At 43.1% G+C, this 14,997-nt stretch overlaps 1 protein-coding gene across 2 annotated transcripts; it reads left to right on the top strand.

Annotated features, from left to right (window-relative positions):
* The first annotated feature begins 2,068 nt into the window (after nt 1-2,068).
* Nucleotides 2,069-13,576, top strand: aurkaip1 (aurora kinase A interacting protein 1). 2 transcript variants are annotated; one of them, XM_060938378.1, is made up of 4 exons: nt 2,069-2,123; nt 2,530-2,631; nt 2,714-3,168; nt 13,301-13,576. In XM_060938378.1, exons 2-4 carry the CDS (start codon nt 2,580-2,582, stop codon nt 13,412-13,414), a joined length of 621 nt encoding a protein of 206 aa, XP_060794361.1. In that variant the 5' UTR covers nt 2,069-2,123; nt 2,530-2,579; the 3' UTR covers nt 13,415-13,576. The 2 variants fall into 2 exon arrangements, with proteins under 2 accessions (XP_060794361.1, XP_060794360.1); XM_060938377.1 differs by having other exon boundaries at nt 2,073-2,123; nt 2,496-2,631.
* Nucleotides 13,577-14,997: the final 1,421 nt, after the last annotated feature.

Raw genomic sequence — 14,997 nt, 5'->3', positions numbered from 1 at the left:
TCTGTTTAGTCAAGCCTTTTGTTAATGGTGTTTACGAGGTAAAGGAGTAGATCTGGAGGGTCCTCAGACACAGAGTGTTTGGGTAAACTGGGATGTATGGATGCTGTCGGTCCCCCATTCGCTTGCTCACTCAAGTTTGTTGACGGTGTAGTGGCTGGCTGCTTTATGTCCCGGGGCTCCTTCATGCCTGTGTTACCTTCTGGCTCTCCCCTTTTAGTTATGCTGTCATAGTTAGTTGCTGGAGTCCCTGCTTGCACTCAGTGCAATATGTATACTGTTCCTACTTATTGAGATGACATTGGGCATACCGAACAACCTGTGTTTTCTCTCTCTCTCTCAAATCTGTCCCTCTGAGTTACATGTTGGTCCTGGGATCGAGATGCTGACCTCTTCTGCTCCTCGGACCTGCCTGATCCATCCTAATGCCCTATGTTTGGTTGGAGTCTCATCGCATCGCTCCTGTAGAGGATGGCCCCATATGGACAGTTGAAAGTCACACCTGGAGGACGCTCTGGACTCTTACAGTAATGCTTTTATGGCTGAGGACTACAGTTGACTTGCTAACTTTAGGACTGCAGTTGTCATGAACAGTTTTGCACTCAAGTTCCCATCAATGAAGAGTTTATAACATCAACGAAACTGACTTCATGTTAAAACTATTAATGTTATAGTCATGCTGTCTGTTGTTGCCCAAATGAGGATGGGTTCCCTTTTGAGTCCAGTTCCTCTCGAGGTTTCTTCCTCATGTCGTCTGAGGGAGTTTTTCCTTGCCACCGTCGCCACAGGCTTGCTCATTGGGGATAGATTAGGGATAAAATTAGCTCATGTTTTAAAGTGCCATTCCACCATTGGATGCATTTTTTTGGCATAAAATACAATATATTTTATGACAACATGACTAGACAGAGAAATGTTTTAGCTTCAAAATGATATATCAAACATAATTTTTTGACAACGACAAGTATATTAATTTTGCGACCAAAGTCACCTACCCTTTTAATTTCCGCGCGGTAGTGAAACGTGATGTCATCGGCAGGTTCCCCTTCTTGTGTACCACGTCACGTGTGACGTGGCACAGATTATCAGCAATGGCGGATAGAACGCGATTGTCAGCTTCGGAAAAGAAGCGAAGGAAAATAGCAAGTGATGCCCAAAGGAGACGGTCGATGGTGAATATCGGCACAGCAATCGACAAGTGGAAATCGCGTTCTATCCGCCATTGCTGATAATCTGTGCTACGTCACACGTGACGTGGTACACAAGAAGGGGAACCTGCCGATGACATCACGTTTCACTACCGCGCGGAAATTAAAAGGGTAGGTGACTTTGGTCGCAAAATTAATATACTTGTCATTGTCAAAAAATTATGTTTGATATATCATCTCATTATCTGTAGCCGCTTTATCCTTCTACAGGGTCGCAGGCAAGCTGGAGCCTATCCCAGCTGACTACGGGCGAAAGGCGGAGTACACCCTGGACAAGTCGCCAGGTCATCACAGGGCTGACACATACAACCATTCACACTCACAGTCAATTTAGAGTCACCAGTTAACCTAACCTGCATGTCTTTGGACTGTGGGGGAAACCAGAGCACCCGGAGGAAACCCACACGGACACGGGGAGAACATGCAAACTCCGCACAGAAAGGCCCTCACCGGCCCCGGGGCTCGAACCCAGGACCTTCTTGCTGTGAGACGACAGCACTAACCACTACACCACCGTGCTGCCCGTTTGATATATCATTTTGAAGCTAAAAGATTTCTCTGTCTAGTCATGTTGTCATAAAATATATTGTATTTTATGCCAAAGAATACATCCAATGGTGGAATGGCACTTTAAGTCGTTCAAATTCTGTAAAGCTGCTTTGCGACAATGCTTATTGTTAAAAGCGCTATACAAATAAACTTGACTTGACATATCTGTTCAGGATAATTCTTTAGAACACGTTCAGAAACATATTTATAAGCTTTGCAAGTTAAAAATAATGTATAGTAATGAGCACTTTTTAAAATTAGCATTTTTTTAAACGTCCCGGAACCAATGACAGGCGGATCACGAACATGGGGGAAGAATTTAGATGGTGAACCGGAAGTGTACGGAGTCACATTGAAGCGGTTCTCTGAGTAAGTCCTTAATTAAAAAAAAAACAAAAAACAAAAAAACAACAAACAAAAAGCCAAGTTATTAATTTCATGCACTGTTATTGTATGGAATAAATTACACCAGTCTGTGTTTGATATTTAAGCCTTGTTTTTATATCCAAGAACCTAAGCTAGTTGGCTAACAGATAGCTACCTAGCAACAAGCTAGAAACTCGTGCTAAAACAGAGGGCAAAACTGCTTTCAGTTTATTGTACTGATTCTTCTAGGCTGTATAGAGCAATAGTATATTTGTCAGTCCCTGAAACATTCAACTTGGACGTTATAATGAGATCTGCAATCATTTATGTGTTGTCTTGCACTATAATTTTAACTTCTTTCTAATCATATTTTAGAATCAGAAGCCCTTCATTGCATGTTCATGTTTAGGGGGAATTCACATGATCCACATGAGAGTGCACAAGGAATAAGACCTGGTCATGATTGTCTCAAGGCTAATCCCACGGCTGAATGTGTTCTTCAGATTTGCTGGTAAGTGTTCTGAATGATTTTCTTGACTTACTCTTTATTTAACACGTATTTGAAAGCCTGTGTCACCTTCTTATCCTGACAGGTTCACATCAGTACCATTGCAAGTCTGTACACAATGCAATGCCACACTGCCGTTCTGCTACAAATCCGACACAAAGGTACTTCACAACAGACACTGACAACAAGCAGCCAACGAAACTACGGACAGTGCTCGAGTCGGAGTTAGAGGAGTTCCTCGTTCCCCGAAAACTCTCCGTTACTCCTGTAGAAAGCTGGCTTTCTCTGTGGTATTCACTACCTCCGCTTCACGTGACTCCTGTCCCTTTAGAAGAAGGCAAGAAGATGGAGGAGGCTGTGGGGTTGCCTCCCTCGGCTGTGCCTGTTGTGGAAGATGGTGAGAGCTCCACACCGCTGAACTGTAAGAATGTGCTGGAGATCCGGCGAAGGAAGATGAACAGACACAAATACAAGAAGCTGCTGAAACGAACCAAGTTCCTGAGGAGGCGGATCAAGGAGCGCAGACAGAAAAAAAAGCAGGTCGGTCATTTTTATAAAATATACTAAATGTAGATGATGCGTTGACAAAATGAATCTTGATCTTGACAGAATTTATCTAGATTGTCCTGCATTCATTCATAAACTCTGTTTATTTATTGCCTGGGTTGTCTCATCTCATCTCATTATCTCTAGCCGCTTTATCCTGTTCTACAGGGTCGCAGGCAAGCTGGAGCCTATCCCAGCTGACTACGGGCGAAAGGCGGGGTACACCCTGGACAAGTCGCCAGGTCATCGCAGGGCTGACACATAGACACAGACAACCATTCACACTCACATTCACACCTACGGTCAATTTAGAGTCACCAGTTAACCTAACCTGCATGTCTTTGGACTGTGGGGGAAACCGGAGCACCCGGAGGAAACCCACGCGGACACGGGGAGAACATGCAAACTCCGCACAGAAAGGCCCTCGCCAGCCACGGGGCTCGAACCCGGACCTTCTTGCTGTGAGGCGACAGCGCTAACCACTACACCACCGTTCCGCCCTGCCTGGGTTGTAAAAAAAATAATAATAATATGGAACTAGGAGTATAAAATGTTTTGGGGGGACCTTTTTTGGTTACATGTTCAAAAAATAATGTTCAAAAAAGTGTTGAAGCAGATTTAAGGACCTCATCATTTACACTTGGGCTGGATGGGTTTGTTCCCTCACTCAGTCGACGCTCTCTGGACTACTTGGACCAGTCATCTCTTTGCATTTTATAGCACTGTAACCTGCAACTTATTTCAAAATATCCAATATAGCTTCCCTTTATCTTCACCGGAGGTGTGCACGTTGGTCGGAATGCAAATAAGAGATGGAGTCGAAGTAAAATTATACTAAAATAATTGGCAAAGATGTTATATTCACCACTCTTAGGTCAAAATGACATGAAGATAAATTGTGAAATGTTCCGCAAGTACGATTTTGGATTCCCATTGCAGAAATTTAGTCCGAATATGAAATAAAATACATTTTAACAACGATACTTCATTTAATGTCGACAGAAATAAAATTCTTTTGACATTTTACAATTTTAAGATTAAGTACAAAATATAAACGGCAAATCAGCTGTTTCTAGTTAGTTTGTAATTAATAAAAAGAAAACACTATGCATTATGTCTAAGAAAAGCATATAGTTTCGTGACATCATCGCATCATCGACAATTACATCACCTCGCCATAGTTAAGACTTTGTCGTAGGTTTATTGCACTAAGACCAAGAATGTGAGATTCTTACACTTCACTCCATGTATTCCTTACACTCCACACCATGCACTTTACGCTCCACTAGTGCAATTCTTACACACCACACCATGCAACTTGTGTACAAAAAGAATGACCTCAGTAAAAATTTGCTGCTAAATGTGAGCGCAAATGTTATGTTTTTTTTAACTTGGGTGGGTGTTGTTGTTTTTTTTTTTAAGTACACTGCTCAAAAAAATTAAAGGAACAGTTTTTAATCAGAGTATAGCATCAAGTCAGTTCAACTTCTGGGATATTGATCTGATCAGTTAAGTAGCAGAGGGGGTTGTTAATCAGTTTCAGCTGCTTTGGTGTTAATGAAATTAACAAGAGGGGCAACAATGAGACGACCCCCAAAACAGGAATAGTGGAGGCCACTGACATTTTTTCCCTCCTTGTCTTTTCTGACTGATATTTGGCTAGGGTCAGTGTCAGTATTAGTAGCATGGTGCGGTACCTGGACCCTACAGAGGTTGCTCAGGTAGTCCAACTCCTCCAGGATGGCACATCAATACGTGCCATTGCCAGAAGGTTTGCTGTGTCTCCCAGCACAGTCTCAAGAGCATGGAGGAGATTCCAGGAGACAGGCAGTTACTCTAGGAGAGCTGGACAGGGCCGTAGAAGGTCCTTAACCCATCAGCAGGACCGGTATTTGCTCCTTTGTGCAAGGAGGAACAGGATGAGCACTGCCAGAGCCCTACAAAATGACCTCCAGCAGGCCACTGGTGTGAATGTCTCTGATCAAACAATCAGAAACAGACTTCATGAGGGTGGCCTGAGGGCCCGACGTCCTGTAGTGGGCCCTGTGCTCACTGCCCAGCACTGTGGAGCTCGATTGGCATTTGGCATAGAACACCAGAATTGGCTGGTCCATCACTGGCGCCCTGTGCTTTTCACAGATGAGAGCAGGTTCAACCTGAGCACATGTGACAGACATGCAAAGGTCTGGAGACGCCGTGGAGAACGTTATGCTGCCTGCAACATCATTCAGCATGACCGGTTTGGTGGTGGGTCAGTGATGGTCTGGGGAGGCATATCCCTGGAAGGACGCACAGACCTCTACGGCACCCTGACTGCTATTAGGTATCGGGATGAAATCCTTGGACCCGTTGTCAGACCCTATGCTGGTGCAGTGGGTCCTGGGTTCCTCCTGGTGCATGACAATGCCCGGCCTCATGTGGTTAGAGTATGCAGGCAGTTCCTGGAGGATGAAGGAATCGATATGCTCGCCTGACCTAAATCCAATAGAACACCTCTGGGACATTTCGTTTTGGTCCATCCGACGCCGCCAGGTTGCACCTTGGACTGTCCAGGAGCTCAGTGATGCCCTGGTCCAGATCTGGGAGGAGATCCCGCAGGACACCATCCGTCTGCTCATTAGGAGCATGCCCCAACGTTGTCAGGCATGCATACAAGGACGTGGGGGCCATACAAACTACTGAATACCATTTTTGAGTTGCTACAATGAAATTTCGGCAAAATGGACTAGCCTGCCGCATTTTTTTTTTTTTCCACTTTGATTTTTGGGGTGTCTTTGAATTCAGCCCTCTGTAGGTTGATAATTTTCATTTCCATCAAACAATGTGGCAACCTTTCGTTCCGAACACATTACCCAGTCCATATCAGGAAAGATATCCAGCATGATTCCCCCCCCCCCCCCCCCCCCATTGAGATCTGATGTGTTTTCAAAGGCTACGTTCACACTGCAGGCTGAAGTGACTCAAATCCGATCTTTTCGCCCATATGTGACCTGTATCCGATCTTTTATTGACAATATGAACGACACAGATCCGATTTTTTCAAATCCGACCCAGGCCGTTTGGATATGTGGTCCTAATTCCGATTCCTATCCGCTCTTTTCATATGCGACTTCAGTCTGAACCGCCAGGTCGCATTCATCCGACTTACACGTCATCAACAAGCCACAAACGTCACTATTCTGCGCTGAAGTAGGCGGCGGGTCTTTCAAAAAAAAGTTACAACAACATGGCGCATAATCATGGGCGCAGATAGAGGGGGGGACTCGTCCCACTCAGATTTAAATTCACCTCGCTCGGTCCCCCCCCCACTTATAGGGAGGAAAAAACGTCTATGCTGTCTTTCTTTGCATAAGGCAAACCTCACGGAAAAATCAAAAGACTAATTACCATTCGGTTTATTGAGGTGCACAGCAGTGTATACATAGTTGCAACAACTCACATAAAACAAAGACTGATATTCGGTTGGTTGAGCTGCGCAGACTGCACAGGTTGCGAGCTCGAGCTTGGTTGCTATGGTTACTAACAACAAGTTTGACAGGCATATCGGGGTTGGGGTTGGTTTGCTGGCAGCTTTGTCCCTCCCAGTTCAAAAAACGTATCTGTGCCCTTGCGCATGACATCAATGCGAGGGACGCTTCGGGCTGTGAAGGTTCTGAATCTTCTCAATGGAAGGACGCAGAGGTTAGGGAGCTGATTTCCATTTGGGGGGATGCAGCTATTCAAGCTAGATTGGATGAGTCATACCGCAACCGGGCGGTTTTACTTCCATAAACACTGGCCATGCTCACTGCGTGTGACGTCGTCGTATCCTGCAATGCGCATGCGGAACACTTTTAGGTCGCTTTTCGTTCATACTGAGGATCACATACAAGTCGCATATATTTGTTAATGTGAACGACCTCACAAAAAAATCGGATTTCACAAAAAAATCGGAATTGAGCATTAAGCCTTGCAGTGTGAACGTAGCGAAAGTGTTCCTTTAAACTTTTTTGAGCAGTGTACTTATTTGTACCAAACTCTTTCTGTCGTTGTTTATATAGGCTAGGACAGGGGTTTTCAAAGTGTGGGAGAGTCAGCCCCCCCTCAGAGAGCAAATAAACAACAGCGCCCCCCCACAATTTTTGTTGTTGCTATACTTAAAGTTCCATTCGTATTTAAAAAAAAATGGTTGTTGTACACATTTTTTTCTTTTACACATTTTAAACATCTGTGCTTTTTAAAACATCTTTTTTTACACATTTTAAACATCTGTGCTTTTTCTTTTTAAAACATCTTGTTTTGCACATTTTAAACATCTCATAGCATCGTTAGCTAGCACCTCTTGGCAGACAACACACTGTGGCAGTGGAGCATCTTCAGATCCAGTCCATGAAAATCCAAACTTTAAATAATCGTGGTCATACTTCCTTCTTTTTTCAGTCCCCCCAGGATTCCGCGGGCCTTTTTTGTGATTGTTGCGGGCTAAAATGTCTGATGTTGTGGGGGGTTTTTCCAAAAAATTGCGATGAAAGTTGCGGTGTTTTTTTAGGTTTTTGTTGCGATTACATTGCGGGAGGAAGTGAAAGTTGCGAGAAATTGTTGCGATTTTCTCTTTTTGTGATTAAAATTGAGTGATATGTTAAATATTAAGTTATTACCGAAAAACTATTGATTTAAAAAAACAAAGACACTGAGAAATGGTCCTATAAACAACTTTACCAATATAAAAGATTACCAGGAAATGCAGAAAAATAGGCTTTACTTATCCAAATGCACCTGTTGGTTCAAAAGTTAAAGTGCAGAGAACCTCACAGCACAACATGAAGTTACCTTAAAATATAATATAAATGCCTCAGCTTTCATGTAAGAAAAAAAACTATTAATACTAGTACTGTGTGCAGGCAGTCTCTCCTGAAGACTAAATTAAACAATAATTATAAACTAATAAAATAAATGGCTCAGGCTTCATAGAAGAAAAAAAAACAATTTGAACAGAATCTCACAGTATGATGCTGAAGCTGCCTAAACAATGGAAAATAAAATACCATTTTGGCAAAAATGTTGGCATCCATTAATTTCTTGTATTAAGTAAAAAAAATAATGTAAAGTGCGCACAGTCCTTCACTGTAAACATAACACACTTTCAGTAACAGAATTTAAGCCTACATAAACACTGACTCGCACATGCAGTGTTGCCAGATACTGCTGACGGTTTCCAGTCCAAAATATGTTCAAAACCCGCCAAAATGCACTTAAAACCGCCCAATCTGGCAACACTGCACGCATGCTGCTTCTCTTGAACGTATACACGGAAGTAAGGCGAAAGGTAGTTTGTCGACGTCACTTCAAGACAACGCCAACGATTGGTCAAATTTGCGGGAAAGTTGTGGTGATTGGATATAATTGCAACACCGCCCTGAATTCGCGGGGATTGGTTGAATTTGCAAATCGCAACATCGTGAAATCCTGGAGGGTCTGGTTTTTGCTTGGCCCAGACTCTGTCTCCTCACTCACTGTAGCTTTAGGTACTAAAATTCGATCCATTTTGTCTCGGGCAAAGGCTAGTTGAAGTTCGCTAAATGTCCGCAATAGTAACTTATTCTGGGGCGGCACGGTGGTGTAGTGGTTAGCGCTGTCGCCTCACAGCAAGAAGGTCCTGGGTTCGAGCCCCGGGGCCGGCGAGGGCCTTTCTGTGTGGAGTTTGCATGTTCTCCCCGTGTCCGCGTGGGTTTCCTCCGGGTGCTCCGGTTTCCCCCACAGTCCAAAGACATGCAGGTTAGGTTAACTGGTGACTCTAAATTGACCGTGAGTGTGAATGGTTGTCTGTGTCTATGTGTCAGCCCTGTGATGACCTGGCGACTTGTCCAGGGTGTACCCCGCCTTTCGCCCGTAGTCAGCTGGGATGGGCTCCAGCTTGCCTGCGACCCTGTAGAAGGATAAAGCGGCTAGAGATAATGAGATGAGATGAGATGAGTAACTTATTCTGGTTTGTTTCCTCACATTGCGCCCCCCCGAAGAACTCTGGCGCCCCCCAGGGGGGGCGCGCCCCACACTTTGAAAAGCCCTGGGCTAGGAGGAACAGTATTTCATTCTTGACTATATGAAAGTGCAGGACATTCTGACAATAAACATATCTTGAAGAATTGAACCATGTGGAAAAATCTAAGAAGAAAAAGAAGGCTTTAATTTGTCACATGCACACTCAAATTCATCCTCTGCATTTAACCCATCTGAAGCAGTGAACACACAAGTGAGCAATGAGCACACACACACATACCCAGGGAGCAGTTGGGGGTTAGGTGCCTTGCTCAAGGCCATCTCAGCCCAAGGCCGCTCCATGTTAACCTGACCGCACATCTTTGAACTGTGGAAGAAACCGGAGCACCTGGAGGAAACCCACGCAAACAACATGCAAATTCCAAACAGAAAGGCCCCCGTCGGCCACTGGGCTTGATCCTAGAACCTTCTTGCCGTGAGGCGACAATGCTAACCGCTACACCATCGTACCGCCCAATCTACACAACACACTGAGGCCTGCGCCTTCATATTCAACTCCAGAACTGAAATGTACCTGTTCATAAGCCGAATATACCCTGAACACACAGTTTACTGTAATCTTTTTCTATTTCGTTTTGACATCTGAGTATTTTGATATACACTACCGTTCAAAAGTTTGGGGTCACTTTGAAATGTCCTTATTTTTGAAAGAAAAGCACTGTTCTTTTCAATCAAGATCACTTTAAACTAATCAGAAATCCACTCTATACATTGCTAATGTGGTAAATGACTATTCTAGCTGCAAATGTCTGGTTTTTGGTGCAATATCTCCATAGGTGTATAGAGGCCCATTTCCAGCAACTCTCACTCCAGTGTTCTAATGGTACAATGTGTTTGCTCATTGCCTCAGAAGGCTAATGGATGATTAGAAAACCCTTGTACAATCATGTTAGCACAGCTGAAAACAGTTGAGCTCTTTAGAGAAGCTATAAAACTGACCTTCCTTTGAGCAGATTGAGTTTCTGGAGCATCACATTTGTGGGGTCGATTAAATGCTCAAAATGGCCAGAAAAATGTCTTGACTATATTTTCTATTCATTTTACAACTTATGGTGGGAAATAAAAGTGTGACTTTTCATGGAAAACACAAAATTGTCTGGGTGACCCCAAACTTTTGAACGGTAGTGTACATTTGAGGTGGTGTTCTATGCTTTGTACAGAATACTGATTAAAATTTCACATTTTTGCCATGGCGTTAGTTCCCATACCTGTGATACTGTAGCCTGTCCAGTAAGTTATTACTATTCTAAACTAGTACTGTACTCTCAGTCTCTGCATGTGGATTTCTGTATTGCGTTATATGAGGCACTAGGAGGCGCACAAACTCATCATTTCATACACTACCGTTCAAAAGTTTGGGGTCACCCAGACAATTTTGTGTTTTCCATGAAAAGTCACACTTTTATTTCCCACCATAAGTTGTAAAATGAATAGAAAATATAGTCAAGACATTTTTCTGGCCATTTTGAGCATTTAATCGACCCCACAAATGTGATGCTCCAGAAACTCAATCTGCTCAAAGGAAGGTCAGTTTTATAGCTTCTCTAAAGAGCTCAACTGTTTTCAGCTGTGCTAACATGATTGTACAAGGGTTTTCTAATCATCCATTAGCCTTCTGAGGCAATGAGCAAACACATTGTACCATTAGAACACTGGAGTGAGAGTTGCTGGAAATGGGCCTCTATACACCTATGGAGATATTGCACCAAAAACCACACATTTGCAGCTAGAATAGTCATTTACCACATTAGCAATGTATAGAGTGGATTTCTGATTAGTTTAAAGTGATCTTCATTGAAAAGAACAGTGCTTTTCTTTCAAAAATAAGGACATTTCAAAGTGACCCCAAACTTTTGAACGGTAGTGTAGAGGTAAAGGGCTGATATGTAAGCAATTGTGTTTGTACTCAAAAATCCATTCGATTGGTTTTATTTTTTGAAAAATAAAAAGTAGTTGTAAATAACAGCACTGCTGAATTCTCATCCGATGGGTCAAAAGGTTTTGAAAGGTTGAAAGGGTTTTTGTGTTATTAAATTCAAGAGAGACAAAGGAAGAGGCTGTTATTCTGAATGAGTGTGTGCTGTTGGCATTTGGGAGTATCCTTCATGTTTACATCCTCATATAGTGTCTCATAAAGCACTGGCTTTACCATACTGATAGTATCCAGTCCTTTCGTGCCTAAAGTTTGATGTACAACACATTTTAATGGTGATTTTATTATTTTAAACTCAGTAATGTTGTTTTGTTCATTATTAACAAAAGATTGACTTACAGTGGTGCTTGAAAGTTTGTGGACCCTTTAGAATTTTCTATATTTCTGCATAAATATGACCTAAAACATCAGATTTTCACACAAGTCCTAAAAGTAGATAAAGAGAACCCAGTTAAACAAATGAGACAAAAAATATTACACTTGGTCATTTATTTATTGATGAAAATGATCCAATATTACATATCTGTGAGTGGCAAAAGTATGTGAACCTCTAGGATTAGCAGTTCATTTGAAGGTGAAATTAGAGTCAGGTGTTTTCAATCAATGGGATGACAATCAGGTGTGAGTGGGCACCCTGTTTTATTTAAAGAACAGGGATCTATCAAAGTCTGATCTTCACAACACATGTTTGTGGAAGCGTATCATGGCACGATAAAAAGGAGATCTCTGAGGACCTCAGAAAAAGCGTTGTTGATGCTCATCAGGCTGGAAAAGGTTACAAAACCATCTCGAAAGAGTTTGGACTCCACCAATCCACAGTCAGACAGATTGTGTACAAATGGCGGAAATTCAAGACTATTGTTACTCTCCCCAGGAGTGGTCGACCAGCAAAGGTCACTCCAAGAGCAAGGCATGTAATAGTCGGCGAGGTCACAAAGGACCCTAGGGTAACTTCTAAGTAGCTGAAGGCCTCTCTCACATTGGCTAATGTTCATGAGTCCACCATCAGGAGAACACTGAACAGCAATGGTGTGCATGGCAGGGTTGCAAGGAGAAAGCCACTGCTCTCCAAAAAGAACATTGCTGCTCGTCTGCAGTTTGCTAAAGATCATGTGGACAAGCCAGAAGGCTATTGGAAAAATGTTTTGTGGACGGATGAGACCAAAATGGAACTTTTTGATTTAATTGAGAAGCGTTATGTTTGGAGAAAGGAAAACACTGCATTTCAGCATAAGAACCTTATCCCATCTGTGAAACATGGTGGTGGTAGTATCATGGTTTGGGCCTGTTTTGCTGCATCTGGGCCAGGACGGCTTGCCGTCATTGATGGAACAATGAATTCTGAATTATACCAGCGAATTCTAAAGGAAAATGTCAGGACATCTGTCCATGAACTGAATCTCAAGAGAAGGTGGGTCATGCAGCAAGACAACGACCCTAAGCACACAAGTCGTTCTACCAAAGAATGGTTAAAGAAGAATAAAGTTAATGTTTTGGAATGGCCAAGTCAAAGTCCTGACCTTAATCCAATGGACATGTTGTTGAAGGACCTGAAGCGATTGAAGCTGTTCTGTACGGAGGAATGGGCTAAAATTCCTCCAAGCCGGTGTGCAGGACTGATCAACAGTTACTGGAAACGTTTAGTTGCAGTTATTGCTGCACAAGGGGGTCACACCAGATACTGAAAGCAAAGGTTCACATACTTTTGCCACTCACAGATATGTAATATTGGCTCATTTTCCTCAATAAATAAATGACCGAGTATAATATTTTTCTCATTTGTTTAACTGGGTTCTCTTTATCTACTTTTAGGATTTTTCTGAAAACCTGATGTTTTAGGTCATACTTATGCAGAAATATAGAAAATTCTAAAGGGTTCACAAACTTTCAAGCACCACTGTACTAGAGGTTTAACGTCTTTTGAAAATTCATTCAAATGTATAACTGCATGTTGTGATATTTTGATAAAAGGAATAACATTTTAATTGATTAAAAAAGCCAAAACAGGTTTGTATTGTTTGATTTGTCATCAATTGAAGCACTGTCTTTCATACATTTTTTTTTTTTTTTTTTAAAGAGGTCTTCATCATCATCATACCAAATGCCATAACTGATCAGGACGTTTTTGACTGACTGTTTGCTGTTTGTCATGCTCAGATAAGATTCGAGAAGGACCTTGAGAGAATCTGGAGGCGAGCGGGACTGAAAAAAGCCCCTGAAGGATGGACCACACCGAAAATCTACGTCCGACATCAAGTAAAGCGTCGCTGATTGATTTGCTCAATGAAACTGTGTAAAAATAATATCTATTGAGGACTGGTCTTGCTTTTTAGATCATCAGCTTGGCTTTGCTAGATTTTAGTGGAAACCTGTGACTTGCCTTCTCGTATATAATATTGTAACAGAAATAAACAACTTTCACCACCCCAAGAACGTGCTCTATTGCTTCATGGTGTGTGTGTTTTTTTTTTTCTCTTTTCTACACGATGTTTTTCTTTTCAAACTACCACTAGAGAGAACCAGAGCACCATTTTTACTCCTACATGTACTGTATTTACTGACATGTTTACTCATTTGAGGAATATCAGCATGTACTAGAGGTTTAACGTTTTTGAAAATTCATTCAAGTGTATAACTGCATGTTGTGATATTTTGATAAAAGAAATAACATTTTAATTGATTAAAAAAGCCAAAACAGCGGTCGTAGTTTTGGCCAAAACCCCGCCCCTTTGTCGTAGTCTTATAGTATGACCCTCCTTGATTTTGTATTATATTGTATGTTCCTAAGAGACACTGTTAAATGTGGTCTCTTGAGGACAAAAAGTTTTGTCAAGGTGAACCAGACCAAGGAGCTGGTCATTGACTTTGGGAGGTCCAGACCAAGGTCATGACCAGTTCTGATCGAGGGAGTTGAGGTGGAGGCTGTGGATTCCTACAAGCACCTTGGGCTGTGGCTGGACAGCAAGCTGGACTGGACTTGCAACACCAATCACTTATACAGGAAAGGACAGAGCAGGCTATACTTCCTTAGGAGGCTGCGGTCCTTTAACATCTGCAGGAAACTCCTGTGGATGTTCTATCAGTCTGTGGTCGCCAGTGTCCTGTTTTACACCGTGGTGTGCTGGGGTCCAAGAAGGACACATCCAGGCTGGACAAACTGATCAGGCGGGCCGGCTCTGTGGGCGGCATGAAGCTGGACTCTCTGGTGACGGTAGCAGACAAGAGGTCTATGGACAAACTATTGAACATCATGGACGATGCCAGTCACCCTCTGCACACCGTCATCAGCAACCAGAGGAGCCTGTTCAGTGACAGAATGCTCCTTCCAAGTGCAGGACGAACAGACTTAAAAACTCCTTTGTCCCTCACACCATCAGACTGTACTACAACTCTCCCCCCCCCCCCCCCCCCCCCCCCCCCCCCCCCCCCCCTGGGGGGGAGGAAGGGTAACAGGAGGACAGAGGACGGGAAGGAGCTGTAGCCTAGCTTAACGATAAGCTATACTGGATAATGTGCAATATCTCTCCTGCTTCCCCCCACTTCCTCTCTTCCCCATATCTTCTCATCTCATTATCTCTAGCCGCTTTATCCTGTTCTACAGGGTCGCAGGCAAGCTGGAGCCTATCCCAGCTGACTACGGGCGAAAGGCGGGGTACACCCTGGACAAGTCGCCAGGTCATCACAGGGCTGACACATAGACACAGACAACCATTCACACTCACATTCACACCTACGGTCAATTTAGAGTCACCAGTTAACCTAACCTGCATGTCTTTGGACTGTGGGGGAAACCGGAGCACCCGGAGGAAACCCACGCGGACACGGGGAGAACATGCAAACCCCACACAGAAAGG

The sequence above is a fragment of the Neoarius graeffei genome, chromosome 13 (genome assembly GCF_027579695.1).
Source record: "Neoarius graeffei isolate fNeoGra1 chromosome 13, fNeoGra1.pri, whole genome shotgun sequence".
In the NCBI taxonomy this organism is placed as follows: Eukaryota; Metazoa; Chordata; class Actinopteri; order Siluriformes; family Ariidae; genus Neoarius; species Neoarius graeffei.
The sequence above is the reverse complement of the archived record's forward strand: the minus strand, read 5'-3'. Positions and strand labels throughout refer to the sequence as shown.